The following is a 17,406-nucleotide window of genomic DNA, read 5'->3' as shown; positions in this document are numbered from 1 at the left end:
TAATTAGAACACACAAGGCCATGAAGATATTCTTCTTTATTAATTCCAGATATTTTATTGTTTTACCTTTTATGCTTAGTTCTACAATCCTTCTGGAATTAATTTTTGTGTGTAGGTTGAGGGAAGGGCCATGTTTCCTTTTTTCCCATATGAATTCATAATTCTACTGGTACTGTTTATGGAAAAGACTCTCCTTTCCCCACTGTTCTGCGGTCAACCTTCGCCATAAATCGAGTGCCCATATATATGCTTAGCTCTGTTTCTAGACTCTTTATTCTGTTCCACTGGACTCTCTGTTTTTATGTCAATACCATCATTTCTTAATTACTGTAATTTTATTAGAAGTTGACATTCATTACAGTTAGTCTTTCCAACTTGTTCTTCTTCAATGGTGTGTTAGCTATTTTTGGAATTATCCCCCCGCCCTTTTTTGAGACAGGGTTTCACTTCATCACCCAGGCTGGAGTGCAGTGGTGTGATCACTGCTTACTGCAGGCTCAACCTCCTGGGCTCAGGTGGTCCTCCCACCTCACCCTTTGTGTAGCTGGACCACAGGCATGTGCCACCACACCCAGCTAATTTCTAATTTTTTTTTTTTTTTGTAGAGACAGAGTTTTGCCATGTTGCACAGGCTGGTCTCAAACTCTTGAGCTCAAGTGATCCTCCTACCTCAGACTCCCAAAATGCTGGGATTACAGACATGAGCCATTACTCCTAGCATGAATTATTCTCCTTTAGCGATAGTGATGATGGTTGTTTTCTGTAGCATATTTTATTTATTTTTAACCTTCCAGTTAGTTTCAGAGATCCATTGTAAGAGAACATGACATAACCCATTTGGGGCTAGCAACATTTATTATGGATTTTTTTCTAAATTGATACATATGGTCACAGAACAGTCCCGGTATTGTGCAGTGGGGCTATAAACCAGGATACTTCAAAAAGAAACATCTGGCTAGGCGTGGTGGCTCATGCTTGTAATCTCAGAACTTTGGGAGGCCAAGATGGGTGAATCACCTGAGGTCAGGAGTTTGAGACCAGCCTAGCCAACATGGTGAAACCCCGTCTCTATTAAAAAAGAAAAAAAAGGAAACATCTTCATATCAAGTACATTATGTCATAATTGTAGTATCCTAAAACTCTACTTCATCTGTCAGTATTAGTAAATTAGTCCAGACACAGGATCATTCCTCATTCCTCCAGGTTGGGTAATACTGCTCAACTCTAGAGTGCAATTTAATTTATATAAAATTTATTAATAAAATTTGGAATGTCGATGTAGCTTTATTTTGGCAAACTATAATTCCTAGCAGATTTATGAAAATAGTTTTACTTGAATAAACAGGAACCAATGAGGGAAATCCATGTTGTTCTATAACTATCTGCGAGGTTTGGATTCAGCCTTTTAAAATATCATCTATCTACAAATACTCTTTGTGCCTTTTTCAGTTAATATTACTCTCTTGGTGCTGCTCAGGATTGGACTGCATCTCCTTTTGCTATTCAGTTTAAATTGAACCCAAGAGATTGAAATAGAAATGAAAATTGGATACAATGAGATAAACTCTTCTCATTTTCAGACTTTTGGGAAAATAGTGCACTAGGTTAATTATGGTGGGCCAATAATTTTTTATCATTCTTTAGGCTTGCATTGTGGCTAGGCTGATATATAAAAATATATGGAATATGCGAAGAGTAAGAATGTTCAAGAGGAAAACCCATTATTCTATTAAATACTTACTTATGGTGTCCATCCAAATTTGGGTTTTTATCTTAACAGGTCAATGCTGCTGAATCAAAGATAACAAATTTAATATACTTGAAACATACCTTGGAACTTGTGGATCCTTTAAAGGTAATTTATATGTGTGTGTATCATACAAAACATGTCCAGCATTATTTTTTAACTTTTTGTTCAGAAAAAATTTCAAACTCAGGGAAAATTGCAAGAATAACATGGCGAATTCCCCATACTTTTTCTCCTTGTACATACTTTACACACACATACACATTATTAGCCTTATTACACTTACTGAACCATTTGAGAATAAATTGCAGTACCTAAGTACTAAAGTAGTAAGTACTTAGGAGACTAAAGTCTCCTAAAAAAAGATGTTCTCTTATATAATCATAATATTATTACAAATTCAGAATAATTAATATGATGTAATACTATTTTATAATATGTATCCCGTACTCAAATTTTTAAAATTGTTCTAATAATGTTCTTTATAGCATTTTTTCCTGATATAGGGTCCAATTCAGGATCATATCTTATATTTAATGCCATGTTTTTTAAAACTCCTTTGAAGTGGAAAACTTTCTCAACCTTTGTTCATGATACTGACATTTTGAAGCATAAGGGTCAATTTTTTAAGTAGAATTTCATTTCCTCAATTTATGTGATTGCTTTCTCCTGATTAAATTCATCTATGCATATTTGGCGTTAATACCCTATGATGTATCCTTTTTAGTACATCACATCAAGAGGCACATCAAGAGGATATCACCAATATCTTGGTGATATTAACTGATCAATTTCTTCACTATAAATTCAGATTTTCTTTTGTGATTAATAAGTTATTAATCTATGGAGAGTTATATTGAGAATGTGTAAATAACCCCATCCTCATCAAACTTCCACTAATTGATTGTAGAATAAATTGATGACTCTTACCTGAAGTAATTATTACTCTGATGGCTACAAGATGATTATTTTCTCATTAACTTTTAAATACTACACTCTGTAAAACTTGTTTTTGTTAAAGTGATAAAGGGAACTGATTTTGAAAGAGAAATAATGAAAAATATGGAATAATTTTATTATAGAAATTATTCTAATAAATATTAACATGGTTTGGCTGTGTCTCCACCCAAATCTCACCTTAAATTGTAAGAATCCCCACATTTCAAGGGCAAGGCCTAGTGGAGATGATTGAATCGTGGGAGTGGTTTCTCCCATACTGTTCTTTTGGTAGTGAATAAGTCTCACAAGTTCTGATGATTTTATAAAGCAGAGTTGCCCTGCACATGTTCTTCTTGCCTACTGCCATGTAAGATGTTACTTTGCTCCTCATTTGCTTTCTGCCATGATTGTGAGGCCTCCCCAGCTATGTGGAACTGTGAGTCAATTAAACCTTTTTCCTGTATAAATTACCCAATAATGTGTATGTCTTTATTAGCAGCTGAGAACAGACTGATATAGTAAATTTTACCAGTAGAGTGGGGTGCTGCTGTAAAGGTACCTGAAAATATGGAAGTAACTTTGGAATTGGGTAACAGGCAGAGACTGGAACAGTTTGGAGGGCTCAGAAGACAGAAAGTTGTAGGAAAGTTTGAAACTTCCTAGAGACTTGTTGAATGGCTTTGACCAAAATGCTGATCGTGAGAGGGACAACAAGGTCCAGGCTGAGGTGGTCTCAGATGGAGATGAGGAACTTTTTGGAAACTGGAATAAAGGTCACTCTTGCTATGCAAAGAGACTGGCAGCATTTTCCCCTGCCCTGGAGATCTGTGGAACTTTGAACTTGAGAGAGAGGGTATCTGGGGAGAAGAAATTCCTAAGCAGTGAAGCATTCAAGAGGAAGCAGAGCTTAAAAGTTTGGAAAATTTGCAGCCTGAGGATACATAGAAAAGAAAATCCCATTTTCTGGGGAGAAGTTCAAACCAGCTGAAGAAATTCGCATAAGTAACAAGGAGGCAAAAGTTAATAATCACCAAGACAATGGGAAAAATGTCTCCAGGTCATATCAGAGACCTTTGTGGCAGCCCCTTCCATTACGGGTCCAGAGGCCTAGGAAGAAAAAATGGTTTTCTGGGCCCCCTTGCTCTGTGCAGCCTAGGGACTTGGTGCTCTGCATCCCAGTTGCTCCAGCTATGGCTAAAAGTGGCCAACATACAGCTTGGGCCATGGCTTCAGAGAATGCAAGCCTCAAGCCTTGGCAGCTTCCATGTGGTGTTGAGCCTGCAGGTATACAGAAGTCAAGAATTGAGGTTTAGGAACCTCCACCTAGATTTCAGAGGATGTATGGAAATGCCTGGATGTCCAGGCAGAAGTTTGCTTCAGGGATGGGACCCTCATGGAGAGCTTCTTTCAGGACAGCACAGAAGGAAAATGTGGGGCAAAAGCCCCCATACAGAGTCCCTACTTGGGCATTGCCTAGTGGATCTGTGAGAAGAGGGCCACTATCCTCCAGACTCCAGAATGGTAGATCCACTGACAGATTGTACCATGCACCTGGAAAAGCCATAGACACTCAACACCAGCCTTAAAAGCAACTGTAGGGTTCACGGGGCTGTACCCTGCAAAGGCACAAGGGTGGAGCTGCTCAAGGCTGTGGGAGCCCACTTCTCGCATCAGTGTGACTTGTATGTGAGACATGGAGTCAAAGGAGATCATTTTGGAGCTTTAAGGTTTGACTGTCCCACTGGATTTTGGACTTACATGGGGCCTGTAGCCCCTTCATTTTGGCCATTTTCTCCTATTTGAAATGGGTGTATTTACCCAATGCCTGTACCCCAGTTGTATCTAGAAAGTAACTAACTTGCTTTTCAGTTTTACAGGCTCATAGGCAGAAGAGACTTGCCTTGTCTCAGATGAGACTTTGGACTGTGGACTTTTGAGTTAATGCCAAAATGAGTTAAGACTTTGGGAGACTCTTTGGAAGGAATGATTGGTTTTGAAATGTGAAGACATGAGATTTGGAAGGGGCCAGGGGCAGAATAATATGATTTGGCTGTGTCCCTACCCAAATTTCACCTTGAGTTATAATAATCCCCACATGTCAAGGACAGGGCCAGGTGGAGATCATTGAATCATAGGGCAGTTTCCCCCACCCTTTTCTCCTGGTAGTGAATAAGTCTCACATGATCTGATGGTTGTTTAAATGGGGAGTTCCCCTGCACATGTTCTTCTTGCCTGCTGCCATGTAAGACATGACTTTGCTCCACATTCACCTTCTGCCGTGACTGTAAGGCCTCCCCAGTCATGTGGTATTGTGAGTCAATTAAACCTTTTTCCTTTATAAATTACCCAGTCTTGGGTATGTCTTTCTTAGCAGCATGAGAATTGACTAATACAAATATATATAGTTAAAGTAATGTGGCAAAAGACTTCAAAAATGTCATCACCTTTCTTGTAATGAAATAAATGGAATAAATCACCAGAAAAATATTGAGAGATTTCATGAAACACAAATTTTAAACTTTGGTATGTCAAAAGCAAAGTAAAAGGCAAAGATAGGAAAAATTTATAACAAATGACAGTGTATTAGTCTGTTTTCATACTGCTATAAAGAACTACCCAAGACTGGGTGATTCATAAAGGAAAGAGATTTAATTTACTCACAGTTCAGTATGGCTGGGTAAGCTTCAGGAAAGGTACAATCATGGCAAAAGGAGAAGGGGAAAGAAGGAAACTTTGTTACAAGGCAGCAGGAAAGAGAGGGAATGCAGGAGGAACTACCATACACTTATAAAACAATCAGATCTTGTGAGAACTCACTCACCATCATGAGAATAGCATGAGGGAAACTGCCCACATGATTCAATTACCTCCATCTGGTCTCTCCCTGGAAAAGCAGGGATTGTGGGAACTATAGGGATTATAATTTATGATGAGATTTGGGTGGGGAGACAAAGCCTAACCATATCAGACAGACAAAATACTAATTTCTGTCGTCATAAAACTCATGTAATTTTCATAAGAAACTATTGAAAAGCCAATGGAAATATGGAAAATGACCGAAGAAGGAAATCAAGGTGATTAATAAATAGTACCAAAAATATTAACCTCATTATTAATCGAAGCAATACCAATTAAAACCATAGTTCTTATCTGTCAAAGAAGCAGACATTTTCGTTTATCTTAATAGATGTAACTCATTTCTAATTAGAGATCTATGAGATAGACAACTTATTAAATAGCTGATAAAAATACAAATTTCACGTACTTTACAGGAAATTGTACTGGAAATGTTTATGACATATATCTTTTGATCCCGTAATACTACTTCTAGAGATTTGTCTGAAAGAACTTTTCAGAAATGTTGGCCAGTATTTATGTCCAACAATGGTATTGTTTATTTATAATTGTTACAGTATTATTTATTTATGTCAGTGAGAAATTGTAAGTAGAGTAGAACTGCAATAATTACAGGAAGAGACTATTTTCTTTCCATAGACTGGAATATTATGAATTATTAAACATTTTTGCCTTGAAAAGTTTTTTATATGTATGATATAGTGTAAGTTGAGCATCCCTAACCGAAAAGTTAAAAATTTTAAATGCTCCAGATTCAGAAACATTTTGAGTACCAATGTGATGTCACAAGTGGAAAATTTTACATCTTGATCTTACATAATGGGTTGCAGGCAAAATGCAGGTACTCAACACAGTTTATTCAGCATCCTCAAGGGAAAAAAGACCCTCCCAGCTCCCTTCATCTGTAATATATCTTTTCTGTGCACTCCCAGATTATTCTCTGCAAACATGCCCACAAAGGGTGATACAATGACACAGTGGCAGGTCAGATGTGCCAATGGCAAGTTTCCATGATGTCCCACATAGGGCCAAGACTGATGTGCATTACTGTTTTTTGCTTATTGCCTGCTTGGTCTAGTGGTTAAGATAAAAAAAAAAACAAAAAACAAAACAAAGAAAATGTCATAAAGGCCTGCAGTAACAGTGATAAGAAAAAGAGGAATCACTTAAACGTTTATATATAACACAGAAAGTCAAGCTGTTGGAGAAACTGGATAATGGTATAAGTGTGAAAGGTCTTAAAGAAGTGTATGCTGTTCAAATGACTGCCAGATATGACCTAAAGAAACAAACAGATAAACTGTTTGAGTTCTATGCTGAAAGTGATGAATAGAAGCTAATGAAAAATAGAAAAACACTGCATAACATTTTTAAAAAAAAAGAAAGAAAGAATGGGTCCATCTGCTTTGCAGTGAACACATGTCACTTAATGGTATACTGATCAGGAAACAAGTGAAGATGTATCACAATGAAATGAAAATTGAAAGGAACTGTCAATATTTAACAGGCTGGTTGCAGAAATTTAAGAAGAAAATGACATTAAATTTTTTAAGATTTATAGTAATTGAGCATCTGCTGATCATGAAGCATTGGAGAAATTCATTGATGAGTTTGCCAAGGTCATTGCTGATGAAAATCTGATGCCAGAACAAATCGATAATGCTGATTAAACATCATTGTTTTGGCATTATTGCCTCAGAAAGACACTGACTACAGGTGATGAAGCAGCCCCTGTGGGAATTAAGGATGCCAAGGACAGAAAACAACTATGCTGGGCTGTGCTAGTGCAGCAGGCGCATGTAAGTGTAAATGTGCTGTCATAGGTAAAACCTTAGGTCCTCAGTTTTCAAGGAGTGAATTTCTTACCAGTTCATTATTATGCTAACAAAGAGGCCTGAATCACCAGGGACATTTTTTTTTTTTTCCAATTGGTCTCACAAACATTTTACATCAGCAGCTTGTGCTCACTGCAGGGAATCTGGATTGGATGATGATTGAAATATCCTGTTACTCCTTGACAACTCTTCTGTTAATCCTCCAGCTGCAATTTTCGTCAAAAATAATGTTTATGCCATATAATTTCCTCTAAATGTGACTTCATTAATTCAGCCATGTGACTGCGATGAGAGTATCCTTAGATCAATGAAGAGTAAATATAAAAACACTTTTTAAAATATTTTTAATTTTTATTTTAGTTTTGGGGGTACATGTGCATGTTTGTTATGTGGGTAAACTTGTGTCTTGGGTGTTTGTTGTACAGATTATTTCACCACCAAGGTACTAAGCCTAGTACCCAATAGTTATTTTTTCTGCTCCTCTTCCTCCTCTCACCCTTCACCCTCAAGCAAACGCCATTATCTGTTGTTCCTATCTTTGTGTCCATGAGTTCTCATCATTTAACTCCCACTTCTAAGTGAAAACATGCAGTATTTGATTTTCCGTTCGTGTATCAATTAGCTAAAGATAATGGCCTCCAGCTCCATCCATGTCCCTGCAAAAGATGTGTGTGTATATATATATATATATATATATATATATATATATATAGCTGCATAGTATTCCATGATGTATATATATACCACATTTTCTTTATCCAATCTGTCACTCATGGGTATTTGGTTGATTCCATGTCTTTGCTATATTGTGAACAGTGCTGCACTGAACATTCATGTGCATTTGTCTTTATGGTAAAACGATTTATATTCCTCTGCGTATATACCCAGTAATGGGATTGCTGGGTCGAATGGTATCTCTGTTTTCAGTTCTTTGAGGAATTGCCACACTGCTTTCCACAATGGTTGAGCTAATTTACATTCATACACCAACAGTGTATAAATGTTCTTCTTTCTCTACAAGCTCACCAGCATCTGTTGTTTTTTGACTTTTTAATAATAGCCATTCTGACTGGTGTGATATGGTATCTCATTGTGGTTTTGATTCACATTTCTCTAATGATCAGTGATACTGAGCTTTATTTTCATGTTTGTTGTCCACATGTATGTCTTTAGAAAAGTGTCTGCTCATGTCCTTTGCTTACTTTTTAATGAAGTTGTTTGTTTTATTCTTGTAAATTTAAAAACACTTTCTTGAACAGCGTGCTAGCAGCAGTGAACAGAAGCATAGACGTGGAATTTTTTTTTACAGTTGCAGTCTTGCTCTGTGCCCATGCTGGAGTACAGTGGCACAATCATGGCACACTGCACCCTTGAACTTCTAGGCTCAAGTAATCCTCCCACTTTTCCTGAGTAGCTGGGAGTACAGGCATATGTCACTATACCCACCTAATTAAAAAATTTTTTTTTATAGACAGGGGTCTCGCTATGTTGCCTAGGCTGGTCTTGAACTCCTGGCCTCAAGCAATCCACCTGCCTCATCCTTCTGAGTCACTGGGATTACAGATGGAAGGTTTTCAAAAGGAGTTTAGTATGAAGAATGCCATATATGCTGTTGCCAGTGCTTGCAACATAGTTACTAAAGACATGGTTGTACATGCCTGGCACAACCTCTGGCCTGTGATGCTGTTCAATGATGATGATAAAACAAGGTGGTGACTTTGTAGGATTCCATATGTCAAGTGAGAAAAAATTATGTCTGACCTCCCAAAATATGCAAAATGTATACTTCCAGAGTCTGTCAGTAAGCTGGAAGAAGTGGGTGTTGAAGTTTGTATTTATTTATTTATTTATTTATTTATTTATTTATTTATTTATTATTTGAGATGGGTCTCACTCTGTCACCCAGGCTGGAGAGCAGTGGTGCAATCTCAGCTCACTGCAACGTTTGCGTCCCAGACTCAAGCCATCCTGCCACCTCAGCCTCCTGAGTGGCTGGGACCACAGGCATGCACCACCATGCCCAGCTAATTGTTTGTATTTTTGGTAAAGATGGGGTTTTGCCATGTGGACCAGGCTGATATTGAACTCCTGAGCTCAAGCAATTTGTCCACCTTGGCCCCCAAAGTGGTGGGATTACAGGTGTGAGCCATGGCGCCAGGCCAATTGACATTTTTAACATCAATAATGAGGCTCCAGCTGTTCATTAATCAACAGATGATGAAATAGACAAAATGGTTCTGATTCAAGGTGATCATGACAGTAATGACGATGAAGATGGTGTTGTAACACTGCAGAAAAAATGCCTATATATATGGTAAAAATATGTGATGGGCTCGTTGAAAATCTACAGTTTTTATTAAGCAAAATAAAATTCCTATTTTTACCGTATAAGAATGGAGCAGCACACATTCATAACAGAGCAAGAAATCATGTCAGTTATAAAATTAAAGAGAAATTTCTATGACAAAAACCATTATTAATGAAGCAGATGACTCTAGAGGAAACATTTTAAAAAGCTGGCCAGCAAAATGCCTCCGTATCCTTAGCATACCCACTTCCTGGTCCCTTAACTGTTTCTGATGTTTAATCTCACTTAGAAAAATAAAGTACAGCTTACTGTAACCTCTTAATCAAAATATAGCATCATAGGTGGATACTGAAAATTGTTAGTTGTTGCTGTCGTTTAAGAGCTAATGCAGGTACTCTGGGGGTGCTACCGTGCTGTTACCCTGAACACATTTTTTCACTGTATTAATGGTATGTCATTTTTTTTTTTTTTTTTTTTTTTTTACTGTTAAGTACTTATGGGTAAATAAATGTTAAAAAATGATTGCTTATTGGTAGCATATAAATTCAGAGTTGGGAATGATAGTGATGCCAAACAATCACAAATAAGTGACTGAAATAGTGACACATTTGCTTTCTGGTGGTTCCATGTACACAGACTTTTATGCACAAAATTATTTAAAGTGTTGTATAAAATTACCTCAGGCTATGTGTATAAGGTGTACATGAAACATAAATGATTTTCATGTTTAGACTCAGGTTTAATCTCCAAGATATCTCATTGTGTACATATGCAAATATTCCAAAATCTGAAAAAGATCCAGAATCTGAAACTTCTGATCCCAAGCATTTTGGGTAAGAAATACTCAACCTGGATTAAGTCAGGGGTTGGGGAAGGAGCATACAATGATATAAAATTATTTATTTTAGATACTGGCAGGAAATATACTGTAATATTTAGAATGTCTTTGGAATGATAGGTTTAATTTTTTTCTTTCAGTTTTGGTGAATTTTTTAGTTATCTGTCTGTGCATATTATTTTCTGTTCATAAGCAAAAAAGTTATTACCATTGCTTCATATCAAACTAAAAACAGAGGTAATAGTTAAGCTACATATACTTTCCCCTCTTCTTTTCTGTTTATTTAGTTAGTGACCCCTCATAGTTTTCATTAAGCAAAATAAAATTCCTATTTTTGCTATACAAGAATTGAGAAATTACTCTATTTATGAATATACAAAGCATTTTTTTGTTTAATGTATATCTAACCTAAATTTTGGAATTATATGTAGAGTACTCTAAATGTACAACAGTAGTTGTTTAAGTACCTATATCTATAAGTAGTCGGGTGTTAACAATTAGTAGGGAGGCAAGAAAAATAAAAATTATAATAAGCAGTGAATGGCACTTATTAGTCATGTACTCTTTATCTGGAAAAAGGGAAAGATACTGTCTATCCTCAGCTATATAGCTAAAAATATATTTTATGGGGATATAAATGAGGAAATGAAGAAAGCACTTGGTAAACTATAAAGTATTAAACAAATGTAAAATAATATGTTTGAATGATCTTGTAATTGATTATCCTTAACTTTTTTATTTTATTCTTTACTAGATTGCTATGAAGAACTGTAACACACCTTTATTAAGAGCTTACTATGGTTCCTTGGAAGACAAGAGGTCTTTGTCACTCAACTGTTATTAAAAAATAAGATTATTCTCCTCTTCCTGATCATAACCGATTTTAAATACTCTAGTTGTATTCTATGGAACAATTACTTGAGTTTTGGTTAACAGAATCTTTAACCTATTCATCAAAATTCTAATTGTACATTTCATGTTATAAGTACAATAAATAGGGTAACAACACATTGATTATTTGTGTTAAAAGACAATTAGAATAGCATGAGAACTTGAAATCCATGCACAATTTTAATATTTCTTTTTAAAGCCATTCTCCATGGAAAGACTTGCAAATAATAAAAATATATTTCTTCATTTTGTTAAATCATGAAGGGTCTAATGTAACAAAAAATAATAGATATAAATATTGAATACAATCTAAATACTGTTTAATTTTAACACTATTAAATTATTAGCAGTAGTTGTGGACTGAAGAACTACTGGTTCAGTCCAGACATTGGTTCTGAACTTAAAAGATTTGTGATACCTAAGAACTATTCTTCTATTAATTGAAGAAATATACCCTGTGTGAGGTCACACATTGAAGTTAATAATAAAACTGGCTTAATTACAAATAAAATATAGAATGGAATGAAGGAAAAGTTGAGGAATATATATGTTACCAGATTTCTGGTTTGCATAATCACTGCACTTTACCACTGATAATTGTGAGGTTCCTGTTACGCTGTCTACATATGTGTTTAGTGACCATTGCCTCTACTGAAGGCAGGGATCATATGTTATTCTTCTCTGAATCTCTTCACCTAGCGAAGTGCTTGATACATGGTGTAAGTTAATGTTTATTGAATGAATGAGCATGAAGCTAGAATTTTTATAACAGTTCTTTAGAGATATATTTTGTACCCACAGGGACATCAGTATATGTAATTTGTGAGCTCTATTAGCAGATGTAGAATTTGTTCTTGGGGTCCTGATGCTGTTTTAGACTAGTCCTGACTGATGAAACAGTTTAAAAATGAAATAGTCACAGCTCTAACTTAAGTAAATTTAAATATTAGTTGCTTAATTAGTTATTTCAAAATAACTTTGAACAAAAATTTGCTATCATCAACTGTGATTCAAATTATAAATTAAAATAACTCTTTGACTTATTGTCTATAATGTTCTTCTTTTGGCCTTAATATTAGGTTTGGAATCATACTTGAAAAGATTAAAACAGTAATTAATGATGATGCAAGATACATGAAAGGATGCCTGAACATGAGGACTCAGAAGTGCTATGCAGTGAGGTCTAACATAAATGAATTTCTTGACATAGCAAGAAGAACATACACAGAGATTGTAGATGACATAGCAGGTAGTTTATTTATTTGATAATGTTTTTCTGTTTTGTAGGGATGAAACAGCCTTTTCAGGACATGCTGTCCTTTTTTGCTGCTGATGACTAGCCATACATATTTTACATTTATTTTTTGTTACCAAAACATAAGTTTAGCATGTAGTGCCATTTAAGGAAACAGCATATGTGGCAGCCTTCATACTAAACTCCTTTTGAAAACCTTCCATTGCCAGGTGTAGTAGCTCAAGCCTGTAATCCCAGCACTTTGGGAGGCCAAGGAGGGCTGATAGCTTGAGTCCAGGAGTTTGAAACTAGCCTTGGCAATACAGCTAGTCTTTTGTAGAGACAAAACGTTGTCTCTACAAAAACTGAAAAAATTTGCCAGTCATGGTGATGTATGTCTGTCATCCTAGCTACTCAGGAGGTTGAGGTAGGAGGATCACTTGAGCCCAGGAGGTTGAGATTGCAGTAAGTTATGATTGTGCCACTGTGCTCAGGCTGGGCGACAGAGTGAGATCCTGTCTCAAAAAAAAAAAAAAAAAATTATTAGAGTTTGAAAGAGCAACAAGACCTCTTATTTATGTATAAAACAGTAAGAATTTAAAAACCATATGACTTTAAAACAGAGTGGTTTTCTCATTAAAATTTATTTATTTTGTTTTGTTTTTGTTTTTCTTGTCTCTGGTCACCAGGAATGATATCACAACTTGGAGAAAAATATAGTCTTCCTTTAAGGACAAGTTTTAGCTCTGCTCGAGGATTTTTCATCCAGATGACTACAGACTGTTTAGCCCTACCTAATGATCAACTTCCTTCAGAATTTATTAAGGTTCATTTTAGAGTGGTTAGGAAATTATTGTTGCTGATTTTATAGAATTACATCTACGTATTTTGGGGACTTCTTGAGTTTTACAAGCCAAATTTCTGAATGTTCGATATCTTCTCCTATTCCTACCCACCTACCTAATTAATATACTAATCTAAGAGTGATTTATAAGCTTTTGCAGAAATATCAAACTCAGTGTTTTCCACAGTTCTGGGAGCCTAGTGTAAGAAAAAAAGGAAAATGAAGAAAGAACATCCAAAAGCTGTTTATGAAAAAAGAAATTAGGAAAATACCACACCATTTGCCTGTTAAAGGTTTAAAAAGTCCTGAAGTAAAGAAATCTACTTAACTTTAAAAAAATCTAATATTTCCAAATCTTTGTACCACAGGAATATTTTTTCCTATATAGCTCCTTTACAATATACCAGTTTGGGAAAGTCTAACCCACTCTAACCTTTGTTCTGTCTGCTTCCTGGGGGTACTTTTTGATAAGAACAAACCATTTAGCTTTCAGGCTTTTAGAGCTTGAGTAAGATTAGAGATTTGAGTTGAGGTTCAGATATAGGACAAGAGCTGCAACAGGGGTCGGAGATGGAGTGAGGATCTCTGATGTCCATCATGCATGTTACTTGGTAATAAGATGTAGTGTTTTTAACATTTTAAGAACTATCAGAATAGTCATCCCAGATGAACTAGGTCAAAATATCCTACTTTAAAAAAATGAATGTATGGGTTAAAAAATTTGGCTTTATCCTTTGAAGTGATCTTCCTTTTATGTTTCACAAATGTTATTTAGAACTTTCTTTGTGATACCGTATCTCAAAGATTAAAATGATTAACTTAAATATCCATATTTCTGTTCTTTAAAATCTTATGTTATATTTCATAGTAGTGTGCACTTATCTTGACATTTGTTTTTTAATCTCCCAGCAGATTTCTAAAGTGAAAAATTCTTATAGCTTTACATCAGCAGATTTAATTAAAATGAATGAAAGATGCCAAGAATCTTTGAGAGAAATCTATCACATGACTTATATGTAAGAGCATTTGAAATATTTGAATATTGAATTAAATTGGTTTAATTTGAGAAACTGTTACAATTGTATTAGTTTAATTGTTATCTAATTACAGACAATTGTAGAATTAAGTATGTTAGCAAAGGAAGTCTGTCTTTGTGATTAGAATCACTGAGCCTCACGGAAGCTTCGGGGAAGATCTAATTGCAAACAAATACTATTATAATTGATATTTCTGTAATATGCATTCTACCATGATGTAGAACGTGGCACATCATGGGCTTACCTGGGCTTCATTCAGTTTATTCTTTTTCTATGGTCTGTAAGTCCTCAGCTCCTTATACCTTGATAGTAATAATTGAATAGCAATATCACAATAGTGTCAGTTCTTTTGCTGGTCATGAAATAGCAATACAGCCAGAAAGAAGAAGTAGAAGATTTAGAACACTTATTAGGCTGAGGTAATAAAGAGAAAAGTTGGGCTTTCAAGACAATTTCAAGGCATGTACCACAAACATTTTAATATATAGTAAGTTTTGGGTACATATTTATCTTTACAAGAGAAAAACTTTTTGCACTATATCACAGTATAACTCTGCCTTATAAAAAAAATTATATTATTCAGATATTGTGTCTGTGTGCACGTGTGTGATGAGAGAACAAGTGCGAAACAGAAAGAAAAAATGGGTGAGAGAGAAAATGCATATAGCTTTTGTGTTGAACTTAACATTTGCAAATTCATAAAGTGATTAGCAAATGGGATGCTTCCAAGTATAATGAGGGCTTGATTTGACCTATATCAAATATTTTAATAATAAAAACTTATTTTATTAATATCACATAAAAGCAGTTATTTCAAAAATGTGATGTTAATACACCAGAATAGATTCTTTGCCACTAAGTAGCTGTGATCTTGAGTAAAAACTTCAATTTCCTCATCTCTAAAATGAGACAGTCGAACAATAGGCTTTATGTATAGTGTATAACTCAGGTGTGAATATTATTTTACTTCAGGCAGTGAATTTAATATTATTTTACACTTACAATGTGTGTCCCTTTTGAAAAAACATTATTACATGTCTTACCAAACATGTGTTTTCAGGATAGTGTGCAAACTGCTTAGTGAGATTTATGAACATATTCATTGCTTATATAAACTATCTGACACTGTGTCAATGCTGGATATGCTACTGTCATTTGCTCATGCCTGCACTCTTTCTGACTATGGTAAGTTGCTTTCTTTGGAATAAACATATTGCATACTTAAATTTGTATTCCTTTCAAACAATTTGATATAATAGTTATGCCATTTAAAATTTTTAACTTGAAATAGAGTCTCTTGCCTCTGGTCCTAGACAAAGACACAAAATAAAGAAAGTGAGATTACCCTTAAAATTTTTTTTTGAAGTAAAAAATTTTTCTCTCAAAAATTGGCAAACCAAAAAGAAAAAATTGCAAGAAACTAAAGATTCCCTGAATAAGAAAGACTGCAAGAGCTGTCTCCTTGGTAAAAATGACTATGATCTAAATTTATAAAGTTCAAATCTGAATACTTATTAGAAGCAGTGTGATAAATATTAATAGAGAGAAATGCATCTCCAGAGTGAGCATTTTAATCCACTAGCTCCTTAGATGTGAACATACCAAAATTAGGAATTATGTAATTTATTTTTATATCCCAAATCTATACAAAGGCCATGAATATAAATGTTAAGTAATTTTCTCATGTTAAATGAATACTTGGAGTTAGTGCTTTGACATTTCTTATCTAACTTACCAGTTATTACCATACTCCAGTATGCAAATTTACTGGACTAGTATGTGATAATTATGGTTGAATAATTGTAGACTTCATTACATTAAAAACATTGAAATTTCTAATGTAAATCAGCAGTAAAATTCATAAAATGTTATGTTAATTTAGTTTTATGGGAAGTATCTAAAGATTTTTTCATATTTCTTATGGAAATATTAACTTTTTCTATTGGTATTTTATAGGCCAAAACTTTTCAAACTTTTATATCTCCTTTGGGTCAAAACTGTACTTTAGGGGTCAGATATTCCAATGGTAGTTTTTTTTTTTTTAACTATTAAGAGATTTAGTATTGCTTCATTTTAGTTTGAGAAGGATCATTCTGAAACTCCATATCTATAAAGAATGAATTTTTGAAAATACTTAAAAGTTTTTTTTCTAACTTCACTTTTATGATAAATGTTTTCAAGTTTATCTATGCATTTTAGATAAAGGTATGTAACATTTTGGTTTTCACATATCCTTTCACCCTCTTCCTCCTCGCCTCACCTCAGGTGATATCCATAGAGACCTGATCCTTATTTGTTTCTATAAATTAGCAAATTATTTGTGTTGATCTTCTCTATTCTCTGAAATTTCCTTTTATACAACATTTCTACATAGGCTTATAAATAATTATTTTTATATTTGATTTTATTCTATAATCTTACCTCAACTTATAAGCTAGGTATTTGAAACCAGTCTGGGCAACATAGCAAGACCTCATCTCTTTAAAAAAAAGTGATGAGAAGTTGTGGCAGGTGCCTCTATTCCCAGCTACTTGGGAGGCTGAGGCAGGAGGATGGCTTGAACCCAGGGGTTTGAGGCTGCAATAAACTATGATTTTGCCACCGCTTTCCAGCCTGGGTAACAGACCAAGACCCTGTCTCTAATAAATACATAAATAAATGCTAAGTGTGCCAAATTTGAAATAATATTTAAAGTAGGGAAGTAGTGTTTAAGGTAGAGTAAGTAAATGTGCAACTCTATAGTACCAGTAACAAATTATGATTTTTTTTTTTTTTTTTTTTTTTTTTTTTTTTTTTTTGAGACGGAGTCTCGCTCTGCCGCCCAGGCTGGAGTGCAGTGGCCGGATCTCAGCTCACTGCAAGCTCCGCCTCCCGGGT

At 34.9% G+C, this 17,406-nt stretch overlaps 1 protein-coding gene across 1 annotated transcript in view; it reads left to right on the top strand.

The window, feature by feature from the left end:
* Window positions 1–17,406, top strand: part of MSH4 (mutS homolog 4) — a 115,731-nt gene that overhangs the window by 69,058 nt on the left and 29,267 nt on the right. The window contains exons 9-14 of the mRNA XM_005542987.4: window positions 1,781–1,855; window positions 11,278–11,342; window positions 12,494–12,663; window positions 13,338–13,474; window positions 14,405–14,508; window positions 15,590–15,714. Coding sequence (XP_005543044.3) covers window positions 1,781–1,855; window positions 11,278–11,342; window positions 12,494–12,663; window positions 13,338–13,474; window positions 14,405–14,508; window positions 15,590–15,714 — 676 coding nt within the window. The remainder of the gene's footprint in view (window positions 1–1,780; window positions 1,856–11,277; window positions 11,343–12,493; window positions 12,664–13,337; window positions 13,475–14,404; window positions 14,509–15,589; window positions 15,715–17,406) is intronic.

This window comes from Macaca fascicularis, chromosome 1, assembly GCF_037993035.2.
Source record: "Macaca fascicularis isolate 582-1 chromosome 1, T2T-MFA8v1.1".
Taxonomy (NCBI): domain Eukaryota; kingdom Metazoa; phylum Chordata; class Mammalia; order Primates; family Cercopithecidae; genus Macaca; species Macaca fascicularis.
Note: the sequence above shows the minus strand (reverse complement) of the source record. Positions and strands in the feature narration are given on the sequence as shown.